Below are 12,838 nucleotides of genomic sequence, written 5' to 3' on the forward strand. Positions count from 1 at the left end.
ATAATGCAAAAGAATTTGCTATCAGCTTCTTTCTCTGTCCCACAATACCAAACTTTCCACAGTATCGGCCAGTAGCATGCCAACCTCTGGAACATAAAAATTTATTAAAAAGGAGCAGCACATGGGTCTGTATCACAACCGACCTTTTCTCTCCCACAGTAAACCATGCGTTATTGCCTGCCACTGACAACGCTACGGCCTCAACTTGCTTCTCTTATCAGCAAATACAAAATATAAGAGAAAAGTGGGTTCTCAACTGAAAACTGCATTAACGGTCACTGATAATTATTTTTGAGAATATCTTCAACTCTAGTAGGCCTAATATCTGAACTTAGATTGTAACTTCACATAAGGCACCAAGCTTTTTGAGTCCTTTTCTAGTTATAGTATTTGCTAAGAATTGGTTCTCTTTTTGAGTTTTAGGCAAAGGCATAAATGCTGGGAATTAGTAAGGGATCCAGAAATCCCAACTGAACATTGCTTCCTGAACTTGTCCTGTTAAGTGTATATATATATATATATATCCAATCTGGTTATTGTGAGAATAATCTCAATTTAAAAAATTGAACACAAATGAATTTGATTGTTTTAAGTGTCAACAATTTTAAATAATTGAATTCGCTTATTCTATAAACCTGAAAATACCTTTCTATGAATATAATATATATATATATATATATCACTTGGCATTAGGATGAAGCTTTCCTAACCCCAGAATAAATTTGGTCGGTTTATTTTGTTAAAATCAGAGACCTAAAATGAAATTAGTCCAAAGCCCATATCCCAAATCCAGAGTGTTGACAGAAATAAATGCTGTTGGACCAAAAAGAAGCTTCCCCTCATGTGGTGGAAGAAATGCTTGAATAAAGGCAAGATGACGATTCTACCAAAAAGAAAAAAAACGGGGGCAAGATGACAAATAGAAATCAAAGTCCAGAATTTGAAACCGAACTACTTTTTCATTGCCGCGTGAAATTTAAATCATCTCTGATCGCCAATGTGGACAAAATAATCGTTTGAACATTATGCTCCAGTCATATAATATGTAAACGGGCAAAGAATGGAAAACTGGGGAAGGGAAAAAAAAAAAATTGCAATTTATGTGATAATCTCATATTGTCCCATCTTAGAGATTCATCACTGTTCTCTTCTTTGAAATTAAATTGAGAGAAAGATTCAAAGAAAATTCGAAAATGAGAAAGAAAATCAAATTTAGTCATCTTGTGGGTTGTAAATGTCAGCTAAGTTGATTGTTCGCATCCAGGCCATCCAATAATGAGTCCATGGTATAAATGTCAAGACCTCTTGTCCGCCCCGGTGCACCTCCTTTGATCGACGATACATCTAGCGCAATCCTGTTTTAACCCGAATATTCATGTATATAAATAAAGAGTCTCATGGACAGGTATTGATTTAAGCAAATAAGAGGTAAGAAGCTTACAAGTTCTTTGATACTTTTTCAAGATCAGGAGTTCTGCAGTTTATGATGACTTTGTTACCAATTTTGGATATCGAACGAAATGTGGGGAGATCAACCGTTTTAGGTGCTGAAATTTACAACAAACAAAATTTCAAGTTAATCATAAATTTACAGACCATAAACTATACTAGACTTTTGGACAAATTCTTACTTGATTCAGGGAAAGTATAGACAGTTTCATCAAGTCCTAAGAGTTTCTGCATGAAATTGAAGTTGTTAGATGAGAATATGTCAGCTTTAAGAAATAAAACTATCATCTGGTACCTGGGAAATGATGGAACAAAGATAAAACGCAAAGCAGGGAAAGTTACCTTCAGACTAGCATAACACTCTTCAAGATTATCATTAAACAAGAAATGATCAAAGATGCCTGATGACCGCCCTTGCTCAATTTCTGCCTTAGAGTTTCGGAGTCGCTTTAGGATCTGTTCCTCTGTCTCGGTTCCCCTGTATTGATAATATTCAGGTTGGCACTAACAGAGGAATTTGACAATGAGAAAGATAACAATAGGTGAGAATCTTTATTTCACCTTGCACGAAGGCGCTTCTCAAGCTCTGCCATTGAGGGCGGGCTTACAAAGATAAATACAGCCTCAATTGAACTAGCCCTCACTGACCTTGCCCCTTGAACATCAATGTCTAGAATGCATCTCTACATTCAACCCAAACGAAGCATGTCAAATTCAAAGGTTAATAAAATATGTCGATTTTAACAGACAATCTGATGCTTGGGACAGAGTCCTTAACGTAGTTTCACCGTTAATCCAATACAAGAGTCCAAAATCAATGTCATTCCATGAATAGGCCAAAACTTAATGTGAATTCATGTATGTTCTTCAAACTTTTGGCAATTTCAAACAAAAGATTACAATTACGTCACTGTCAAATATGGCATTGCTACTAGGTAAAGCCGACTTATAAAGACAAATATATGAATCCAGTTTTGGATTTCAATTAACAAACCAAAAAATGGACAAGTTATCGACACCCTCAGGAAGAAGGGCCAAGAAAATTTGGGAAGAAACAAAAGCTTTTACCTTCCCTTCGTCAGCAACCACTTCAACTGCTTCAACACTGGTACCATAAAGATTACCATGGACAGAAGCAAATTCAAGGAATTTTCCATCTTTGATCTCTTTCTCCATTACACTGCGCTCGGTGAAATGATAATGGACCCCATCATTTTCCATGCCCCTCGGAGCACGGGTTGTGTGACTCACAGAGAACCCAAACATGGTTGGGAATTCTTTCATGAGCATGGAGATCAATGTACCCTTACCTACTCCAGAGGGACCACTTATAACTACTGGCTTCTCAGCATTACCACTAACACCCTTGCTCCAAGCAACAACCTCAGTACCCAAAATCTTTCTTTGCTGCCTAACATATTGAGTATCCACCTAACAAAGTTTAGAGTCAACACGCTTTTAATAAACATAATTATTTGGTAAAATTAGGTGGTTCAAAAATATATAAAAGAACAAAAGCTTCCCAACTTTAATAGCAAGAATTTCTGTATGTCAAAGTACAGACCTCAAGAAACCAAGCACAATCATCTGAATTGGAACCCTTCTTAATAATCAATATTCTCTCTTCATTTAGAACTACTGCTGAATGGCCTTTGCTTGGCTTGGGTTTTGTCCCCAAAACAGTAGGATATACCCTGAATATTTATTTTATTCAAAATTCAGTAATAAGAAACCTAAACCAAAGCAGCCGTTAAAGTTGTGCTATAATCTTACCATTCACCACTACATTGGTCAAAAATTTGAACTCCAATTGATAATGTTGACTCATCAGAGGTTTCACCAATCACGTACTGTAATAAATATCCATAAAATTTTCAATTGGCAAAATAATTTGAGCCAATGAATCACCAAATGAAAAACCAGAGGCATGCCACAAGAAAAATCAGTAATCATACTGTTTTCTGGCCGATGACGATGGATGTTTCACAGCCGTTTGATTTCAAATCCAACCCATTTGGAAATCCCTTCTGCAGCTCATCAGCCAAAAAAGCCGGCGCTTCTCCCTAATGACCAAAAACCCAATACAAGATCAAATCACAGCAAAACAACCCATTTTGATCCATGTCCTAAACATCATTGTGTCCAAAGGAAAGAACGAGCAAGTGTTAAAAGCTCACCATGGATATATTTGCTCTTGCGATTCTAGATTCACCCTGATCAAACACAAGCAGAGAAAGGTGAGAATAAATCCATCATTCCGGATCTAGTAACTTCAAGAGGCTTGAGGAGCAGAGGTTGCATCAAAAAAATAAAATGAAACGATATTCTCCAAAAAATGCAGACTTTCTCAATACAAAATCCAAATAAACGCCCTGAATCAAAACCCAGATGCCCATTTACCGCTTTTAATGCAGTATATAATCATATATAACAAAACTGACAAAAATCGGTGGAAGAGATTGAAAAAAATTCAGTTTTTCATTTTATTTAAAACATGCTAGAACCCATAACTAAGACATTGAGAGGGAGAAAAAACCAAGGGGGAAAAAAAAAAAAAAAAAAAGGAATAAGCAAATAACTTCAACACGCAAAAACAAAAGCCCACCTCAACACAGCTAAAACAAATGGATCAAACACTGAAAGAGGGAAAACAAATGCAGAAAATCATAAAAGAGATAAGACCCACAAACCTTTTGAAGGTGGCAGTTGTTACAGGAGAAAAAATAAGCTTTTTTTTTTTTCAATTATATATAAATATATATATATATATATATTTGGGTGGAGCTGAGGGTATTAATCAAAGGGACAAAGAAAGGATTGAGAAGCCCAGTTTTGTTCTTGGGTTCTATTTTTCAACCTGTTTTCTTTAAAAGGTATAGAATCAAAGAAGAACAAACTTAGGAAGGAAAAAATCACAAGGGTTGTAGAAGAAGTTGGAAGAAAATTTGAGAAGCATTCTCATATTTGTAGGAAAGAGAGAATGAGAGAGAGAACAATCTTAGAGAGAGAGAGAAAGAGTGGGTTTCTTGGTCGCATTCAATTCACGGAACAAGAAGACCGGCTTTCGTTTTCTTGTGAGGTGTTTATGAAGCTTCTTTCCCTACCTTTTTTTTTATTTTTTATTTTTTAAAATGAAATTGTTTTATTTTTATTTTTATTTTTATTTTTTCCCTATTAATTTACGAGTTTTTTTTTTCTTTTTCTTTTTTTGGCATTTTTTGGGATGCGGTATGAGAGGCATTCGGACAATTCTCGATTCACTGTCAAAGCATCGAATTCATGATTCTAATTGACTGGGAGATCAACACGTCTGAGAGTACTGATTCCGATGAATGACGCGTGTGATGAAAAATTCATTTGACTAACATATTATAAGATAAAATCAAATGGTTTTTAAACCATAATGTAAATAGAATAAAAAAAATTAAAATATTAAATTATTTTAAAATTATATTAATTATTTTTTACTATTAATTAAAATTTTATAAAAATAAATTATTCAAAAATCAAATGATTTTTTCCAATGAAACACCTAGGATCCATAGCGGCACCGTTGATTCTTGAGTGTTTTTCTATTTAACCTCTTGCATTCTCTTTTTATAAGTTATAATTTTATTTCATTTGGCCAAAAAAACCAAAGAAAGAAAAGGTGTAATTTTCGTTTACAATCCTATTTAATTTTCGTCGGTAGAAAACAATTCTATTTTTAATGAATAGTGTGAAAACTATTTATATATAATTTCCAAAATGAATTCTGTATTAAATATTTAAAAAACCATCCATCATCAGTGTTTATAAGAGAAACATTAAGATAGGAATCTAATGGTAAGGTTGGGGATAAGGGGTTTTATATTTTTCATCGCATGTTAAAAGATAAAATTTAAATTTGGATCATTATTTATAATAAATATTTTACTGTTAAATTATTCTTATTTTAATTTTAAATACATATATAATAGTGTTCTACATTTTATTTGTCTATATAAAAATATAATATTCTAGATTGCCACATTGTATTTTATGAAACATAGATAGCATAAACAACATAAAATTTATTATTTAATATTCATTGGTATACATACCATATAATTTTGTTGTTATAGAAGATATGTTATCCACTTTTTGTTGAGGATAATCATTATTTACGATAATGCATAATTACCACCATCTGATTACAGATAACTTATATGTTAATCCAACGATAAAAGATGGTTATCATCCACCATACATCATATATCCATAATGGTAATTCTACTTACATATAAAATATATAGCCTTGACCTTTTTATTTATTTATTTTATTTTTTATTTTTCAAGTCTTGGTAGAATGACTTTTGTGGTGCTATTTTATATGGATGGAGGATGGGGCATGGGTCATGGGCGTCGGGGGTCACTAGGGTTCCCCATTTTCTCCTATGTTGACCAATTCTCAAAAGTGTGCAGTGGTAGTAGTACATACCATAAGTCGGAAAATGATAGGCTAAATTGTCAAAATCAAGTAGACAATATCTTGTTTCTTGGTTAAGTTGTTGAATTGCCAAAATTGCCAAATCCTAATTAAAATGGTTGGAATATGCTAGGGAATATGGATGATACTTCCATTAAAAAACATAATTAAACTAATACGGGTTTTAATTGGCGCTACCATATATTCATATCCATATGCATGCCAACAATTTGGTCAAAACATAATTAAACTAATTTTTCTTTTTTCTTTTCACCAAGGACTTAGTCCAATGGCTTTTCTTAATACGTTAATGTCGACCATTATGGTGGCCAAGTGGGCATATTTTTCCCTTTTTTTTTCTTTTTTTTTTTTTTTTGGGTGAATGGCCATGATTTTCCTTTAAAAGTCATTTATATTGACGGTTTATAGCATTTAAATATCTAAAAGATGAATATTCACAAAATATCAAACACTTTGTCAAAGTTGGGAGCAGACTTAATTGATTTAAGCTTGAGTGTTTTACATAAATTGAGGTTATTTTACCGGGTAAAAATCTGAAAAGTGGGATGCCTTTTTTTTTCCCCCCACAATTTGCAACATATATATATATATATATATATATTGAAGAGAATAAAAGTGAATTTGATGCAATATCATGGATGACACGTAAGAATGGGGAACAACATATTAAAATATAAACTGTGATGGAATTGGGAATCTTGAGTTAGATTTTTCAAGCAAAAAAAAGAAAAAACGTGTTAGAGTTTTCTGGGTTTAAAATATTATTATATTTGGATTTTGACTTTCATAGACTCGAGCAGTTGGATATTTTGAGGTAACTTATCAACTATTTTTCCTAGGGAAGGTGTATTTTAATTATAATATTGAAACTTTATAATAGTAAAATAATTTCTTGGCTACAAGGAACATTTACATTATTTTATAATGAAGCATCATATGTCCTTTTTTTTTTTTTTTTTAAATGAAAAAAATTGAAATCTAATCTGCATAGATGTTTCTTCCATTGAATTTACTTATTTAGCAGCACAACAACTTCCATGTTTGTTTTTTGTTGGGTTTCGGTTGAGTGTGGGGAAGGATATGGACGATTACGGAGAAAACGACTATTTCTTGATTGACTGGTTTTGCAATATATTAGTTTCAAAATTTCAATAACATATTTACTTTAAAATAAAAATGCATATACCCTATTTTATCAAAATATATAGTACTATCATTCACAAAAAAAAATATATATATATATATTGTACTATCTAATAGAACATACTTCGCAATTCGCAACCCAAAAATCTATCGAAATAAAATTTTTACAATAAAAAAAATATTAAAAATGTTACTAACTATAAAAAAAAGTAATAAATAGTTAGTAGAAATGCTCGTAATTATACATGGACAATGATAAGCAACAAAATATGAAGGTTTAATTTAGATTAAAAATGAAATTTTAAAAATCAAGCATTTTTTATTTTTTATTTTATTTTATTTTTTTAACCTTAGGCCATTACTCTCATTTAGAATAAGACAAAAATACTAGAATAAATGCAGTGAACATTTTATAGAGCATTTACAGCAAGTAATCACCAAAGCTTTTACATATTTAAACATTTTAGAATTTTGATGACGAAACAAACAGGATAGCATAATTTAGTTAGTGCACAAATTGCATGAGATTCAACTCACAACTTAATACAAATTCGATGCCCATACCAATAAAGAAACAGTTAGAAAACAACTCTCACAGCAAAAGAAAAAAAATAAAAAATATATATATATATAATTAATTATTATTATTATTATTTTTAATACCCAAACAAATATCGAGGGTACATGAGACAATTAATTAACTACTATTTTATCAGCTGCTAATAGTGTGAAGAATAAGTCCAAAGGTACAGCAATATTATATTATTAAAATTTAGCTTATTGTTTATAACTAAATATTGTCAACAAATTCAGTGATTTGATTTCTATACGATAATAGCTCTTAGTTTGTCAAAACTATTGCATATCCTAGACATAGAAAAAAGAGCAGAATTTGAATGTTGATTGTTTCACTATTTTCTAGATCATTTTGTTAGGTGATTTCAACACAATTATACCTCTTAGTTTGTCAAAAAAAAAAAAAAAACATTTTAGGCTTTGAAAAAGAGCAGAAATTGAATGTGGATTATTCACAATTTTCTGGATAATTTTATAAGTTATTTCCAAGACCATAATGTAGAAATAGCAAAAGACGAAATTTAAAAAATACTATGAATAGATTATGAATATAATTCAATGCAGATAAATTTGAATTTTGACTATTGGATGATCAATAAATTAACGGTCTTCTTCTTAGAGCTAAAAATATTTGCTGTGATATGGTAGACCAACTTCTAAATTTGACATTTCACCTATAAAAAAAGAAAAAAAAAGAAATAGAAAATTGACAAGGTCCTTAATTTTATGGGCCAATTGTGAGTGGACAACCAATTCGTCTAAGAACCACAATCCCAAACATGGTATACAAATCATGCTCAAGTAGGTTCATGAACCAATCAATAAAACATTTATTTGGATATATTTTGGGCCTAAAGTCAAACTTTATTAATGAGTAATCATAGGGCGTGAGAGGAAATATGACTTTCTTTTCCAAATCTTCAACATAAAACAAAGTTTTTACGTTCTTAAGCTTATGCTTGTGCTAAAAGCATCAAAAAGCGGATTCGATCATGTCAAGCATCACTGTTTGTTCTCTTTTTACTGTTTTGGTGGGCGAAAAATTAAAATTATCAACTTTTTTCTTTTATCTTTTCCATTATAAGATTTGAGTCCCTTTCATTGGTACATACGGTAGGGGGGAAAAGACATTCTCTTTTTTAAAAAAGAAAAATCTGCCATGGCCTATTTGTGATTGTAATCCCCTAATTGGGCAACTTGGAATGGCAAAAGGCCGAGCATATTAAAAAGTGGATGATTCAAAATAATATTTGAAAAAAAAAAATAATAATGATACTGTTATTGCCTATTGGTCTAGTATCAAAAGTTTCCCATCATTTGGAATAACTACAAAAGAAAGAAGAGAAAAAAAAAAAAAACACAAATAAAGGAATCTTTTGACTGGGATTAATCACATGTAAGAGCTAAGAATCTAAGACCATTAAATTGTATTTATTCTCTTAATATGCTTTTTATCCAAGTTTTGAAATAATGGCTCCGAATTTATGGACTGAAATGTGAGATACTATTTGAGGGAATCAATGGAAGACTCAAAAAAACCGATCATTGTGCTACATATCCAAGCGACCTAATGCATTGTATTATGAAATTGCAATCTCCAAAAAATAAAAATAAAAAAATGTAGGGAATTAAAGAAGAAAAAATCGTGTTACTTCAATGACAAACAAGTGCTATAAATATTTAGTTTTTTAATTTTATATTATTTGGTTTAACTGTTTAGTAGTAGTTGGTTTAATTGTCTATTTTTGATTCCTCCGCTAATGCTATTTAATTGATAATTGGTGTTTATAGCTAATTTTATAATAGATTAATATAATTGTTTTTATTTAGGAAAGTTAAATTGAATGTAAACTGCGTGCATTATTTTAATTGAAATGTCTGGATTCTTATTAGAAGAGATGAAATTTTCTTATAAAACTAAGAAAAATCTATTGTATCTTTCTATCTTATCTTTATTTTCTATGTTTTTTTATTTATTTATAATAAGTACAAACAAATAGTTTTGTAGGAAATTGCAGACAAATTTGATGTTGATCAGATGTTTTCAAAATAAATAAATAAGTAAATTATGTGTGATGAAAGGCATTAGGCAGCTGACATGCTTCATCAATATGCAACTTTGAAAGCATCGGAGACAGAACCATGTGCCAAAGTTTTCCCCCTATTTGAACTCAACTTGCTAGTCACTCTGCCGCACCTGCAAAGTCCAAACTATCTAACTATAAATATCAGCAATTTCAAGGAAAATGATTGTTATAGAGGTGATTTCTAGAGGCTATTCTAACTTTAAATTTTGGTTTGGTTTCTTTTTTATTTTTATTATGTTTTTCCTATTTTGTAAGTCCAATTATTTTAAGACCCATTCACCAAAAAACTTCTTTTAAGACCCCATTACAAAAATCATGTTCATTTGGATGTTGGGTGCTCATAGAGAGAAGATTATGGAGGCTGTTGTTTCTGGTTTATGAACATGCGATAATGATCATCAACTGTGGTTCAAAATAAAATTGTAGCTTGTGCCTCCAACAATCATAAGCACGGCATGTTAACCAATAATTGGGCTGTTATTGCAGACCTCGGCAAGTATTTGGATCTGGAATTCTCTTTTGGGCTTATCTTCTAAATCATTTTCTGAGTCAAACCGTGATCATACGACGTAATGGACTACCCCAAATCTTATAATGCTGTAATTCAGCCCAATAGACGCGATACTTTCCCTCGCACCTTTTTTTTTTTTTTTTTTTCTCCCTTTTTTCCCTCTCTCTCCCCGCCCCACCTCTCTCTTTGAAAATCCTTGTGTGTATGTCTACTGATGTAAACCTACATGATCTCGACCATAAACATCTAGTCTCGAATTCTTATATTAGATTAATAAATTTAATATATATATATATAAAAGGATATTTTATAGTGTGAACTGTTTACATACCAACCCTATAAAAAATTGATATTTTCTACTTTACTGTATATATTTATATATATATATATATATATATATGTGTAATTTTATAACTTTTGCATCTAAATTGAATCTGGCTTTGGAATTTATAAAACAAGCTTAAATTAAATATATTTTTTAGGCAAAACATATAAACTTCTTTATATAAACAATTTAATAATAAAGAATTTTGTTATTTATTATCATGGTGATTATTACCATTTTATATGGTAAATTTTAAATTAAAAACTTAATTTCATTATCTTTTTTTATCATGACAAATAGTATTGTTCAATAACAAAATAATTGTTTCTTTTTATGAATATTTTAAAATTAGAATTTCCCCATCTCAATATAGAAAAAATCTACAAACCATATATCAATTATAACAAAAAATCTACAAACCATATATCAATTATAACTCAAAACCTATGCTTTTCTTTGAAAGCATTTCATCTTTCGTGTACAATTAACTTCATTTAGCATGGCATTTAATGACTTTTAACCAGATGCGTTACATTAATGTATTGGAAGAAAAAATGAAAAAGAAAAGAGTTATTTATTAAGTCTTTGTGCCCAAGAAAGTTGCCAATTTTAAGACTCAATTTTTGAGCATTATCTGCTCACAGAAAAAGACCCAATCAATCATCAATGGGTCATTCTCATTCTAACCCAGTTCCAATTCAGACCCAAATATAAAAAACCAAAAAAGTTAAAAAGGAAAATAACAAAAACTTGTTCCTTAACGTTGATGGTGGACACTTGTCACAAAGCACCTTCACATTTCACACTCCCATTGCATCATAAGATTAAGATAGACCCCCCCACAAATAATTAATTGCACAAATGTTAGCATTTCATTGGGTAATGAATTCCTAATAAAACAAAGATTGGTACACTAAAAACCATTAACCATATTATATTAGGCATATTAGATTATTTTTTTCCTTTTTTTTTTGTTTTTTTTTTTTTAATATATATGTCACCTAAAAAGAAAAGAAAAAGGAAAATTTGTATAAGGATTAAATTAATTTATCACGTGAGACGTGGGCATCTTGAAAACCGAAGATAAATATCTAACTGCAACCGTACACGTGTCCTCAATCCCACTGGTATTACATCATCAGTTGCATGGAGGGAACATTCGTAGCTTCTCCGATGGGGCCTCCAGCGAATTGATTGTCGACACGTGGATGTCGTAAACAAGAACTTGATTGTCACTGTATAACGCGTGTGTAGGTTGGGAATGGTCCACCCGCATTACCTAATTTTTGTGGGCTCCTCGCAAAGTCTTTCGGCCGACACCGATAAAAAATATGGTAAGTTTTTGGAATATAAGGGAGCTTTTTGCATTTGAAACCTTTCAATCTTACCTATTTAAACTTTTAACCTATGCTTCTTGTGTATTTCCTACCTTAGGCCCAAATACTTCCAAATTCAAAATGTCCGCAATCCCTTTTAACTTTTTGTGTGTCATAATTTCACGTGTTTATCTATTTGCTTTGTGGATGACGGCAAACAAATTCAACAAAATGAATGATACATTTTGACTTGTGTAAGCTGATCCTAAAATTGTACAACAAAAAGCTTTTACATTACTAAATAGATATTGATTTTTTATTTTATTTTATTTTTACTTGTTATTGAAAATGAAAAAAAATTGATATGGGATTCTTAAAAAAATATCGTAGCTATTCTTATAAAAACAAGAAGCCAATCATAAATTTGATTATAAAAATACTCAAAATTGTATATATCATTTTCATGTATAGAAAAAATATTAAACACCAAATTGAACATAATATTCAAATAATCAATTGATCAAATATTCTTTTGTGAATATTGAAAACTAAAATAAGAAAAAAAAAATCCAAAGATATGTACAGTGCAAATGTTGTTGCATCATATGAATTGTTAATTATTAATTGGATATCTCTATTGCCCTTGGTCCTACAATTAAAGCATACCTTGAGGCATGAGTCAGTGGTCCTCTTCTTTGAAAAATAATTGGCAAGGAAAGTAACTAACTAAAAAGCACACAAATTCCAGTGGTCCATGTGGCAATGGTATTGATTTGCACGCAGAAATTAATCCTTGGTCAAGTCTCTCACATGACCCAAGACCTAGAGGATAACTTTTTAAGCTTTTACAATGAGGGGACCTAATTGCGATTTAGTAATAATTCAAGAAAGAATATGCAATTTACTCAATTTTATAATATAAATTGACACCAAAGAAGGATCTACAGCAATGCCGACATTATA

At 30.9% G+C, this 12,838-nt stretch overlaps 1 protein-coding gene across 1 annotated transcript; it reads right to left on the reverse strand.

Moving 5' to 3' along the window:
- Nucleotides 1–939: 939 nt before the first annotated feature.
- LOC107432391 (guanylate kinase 2) lies at nucleotides 940–4,501 on the reverse strand. Its single transcript, XM_016043518.4, has 11 exons — nucleotides 4,140–4,501; nucleotides 3,627–3,662; nucleotides 3,405–3,512; nucleotides 3,223–3,299; nucleotides 3,014–3,143; nucleotides 2,518–2,880; nucleotides 2,011–2,132; nucleotides 1,792–1,927; nucleotides 1,632–1,677; nucleotides 1,442–1,547; nucleotides 940–1,355 (listed from the first exon to the last, which is right to left on the reverse strand). Exons 2-11 carry the CDS (start codon nucleotides 3,627–3,629, stop codon nucleotides 1,238–1,240), a joined length of 1,209 nt encoding a protein of 402 aa, XP_015899004.3. The 5' UTR covers nucleotides 3,630–3,662; nucleotides 4,140–4,501; the 3' UTR covers nucleotides 940–1,237.
- Between the last annotated feature and the right edge of the window lie 8,337 nt (nucleotides 4,502–12,838).

Source organism: Ziziphus jujuba, chromosome 11, assembly GCF_031755915.1.
Source record: "Ziziphus jujuba cultivar Dongzao chromosome 11, ASM3175591v1".
In the NCBI taxonomy this organism is placed as follows: domain Eukaryota; kingdom Viridiplantae; phylum Streptophyta; class Magnoliopsida; order Rosales; family Rhamnaceae; genus Ziziphus; species Ziziphus jujuba.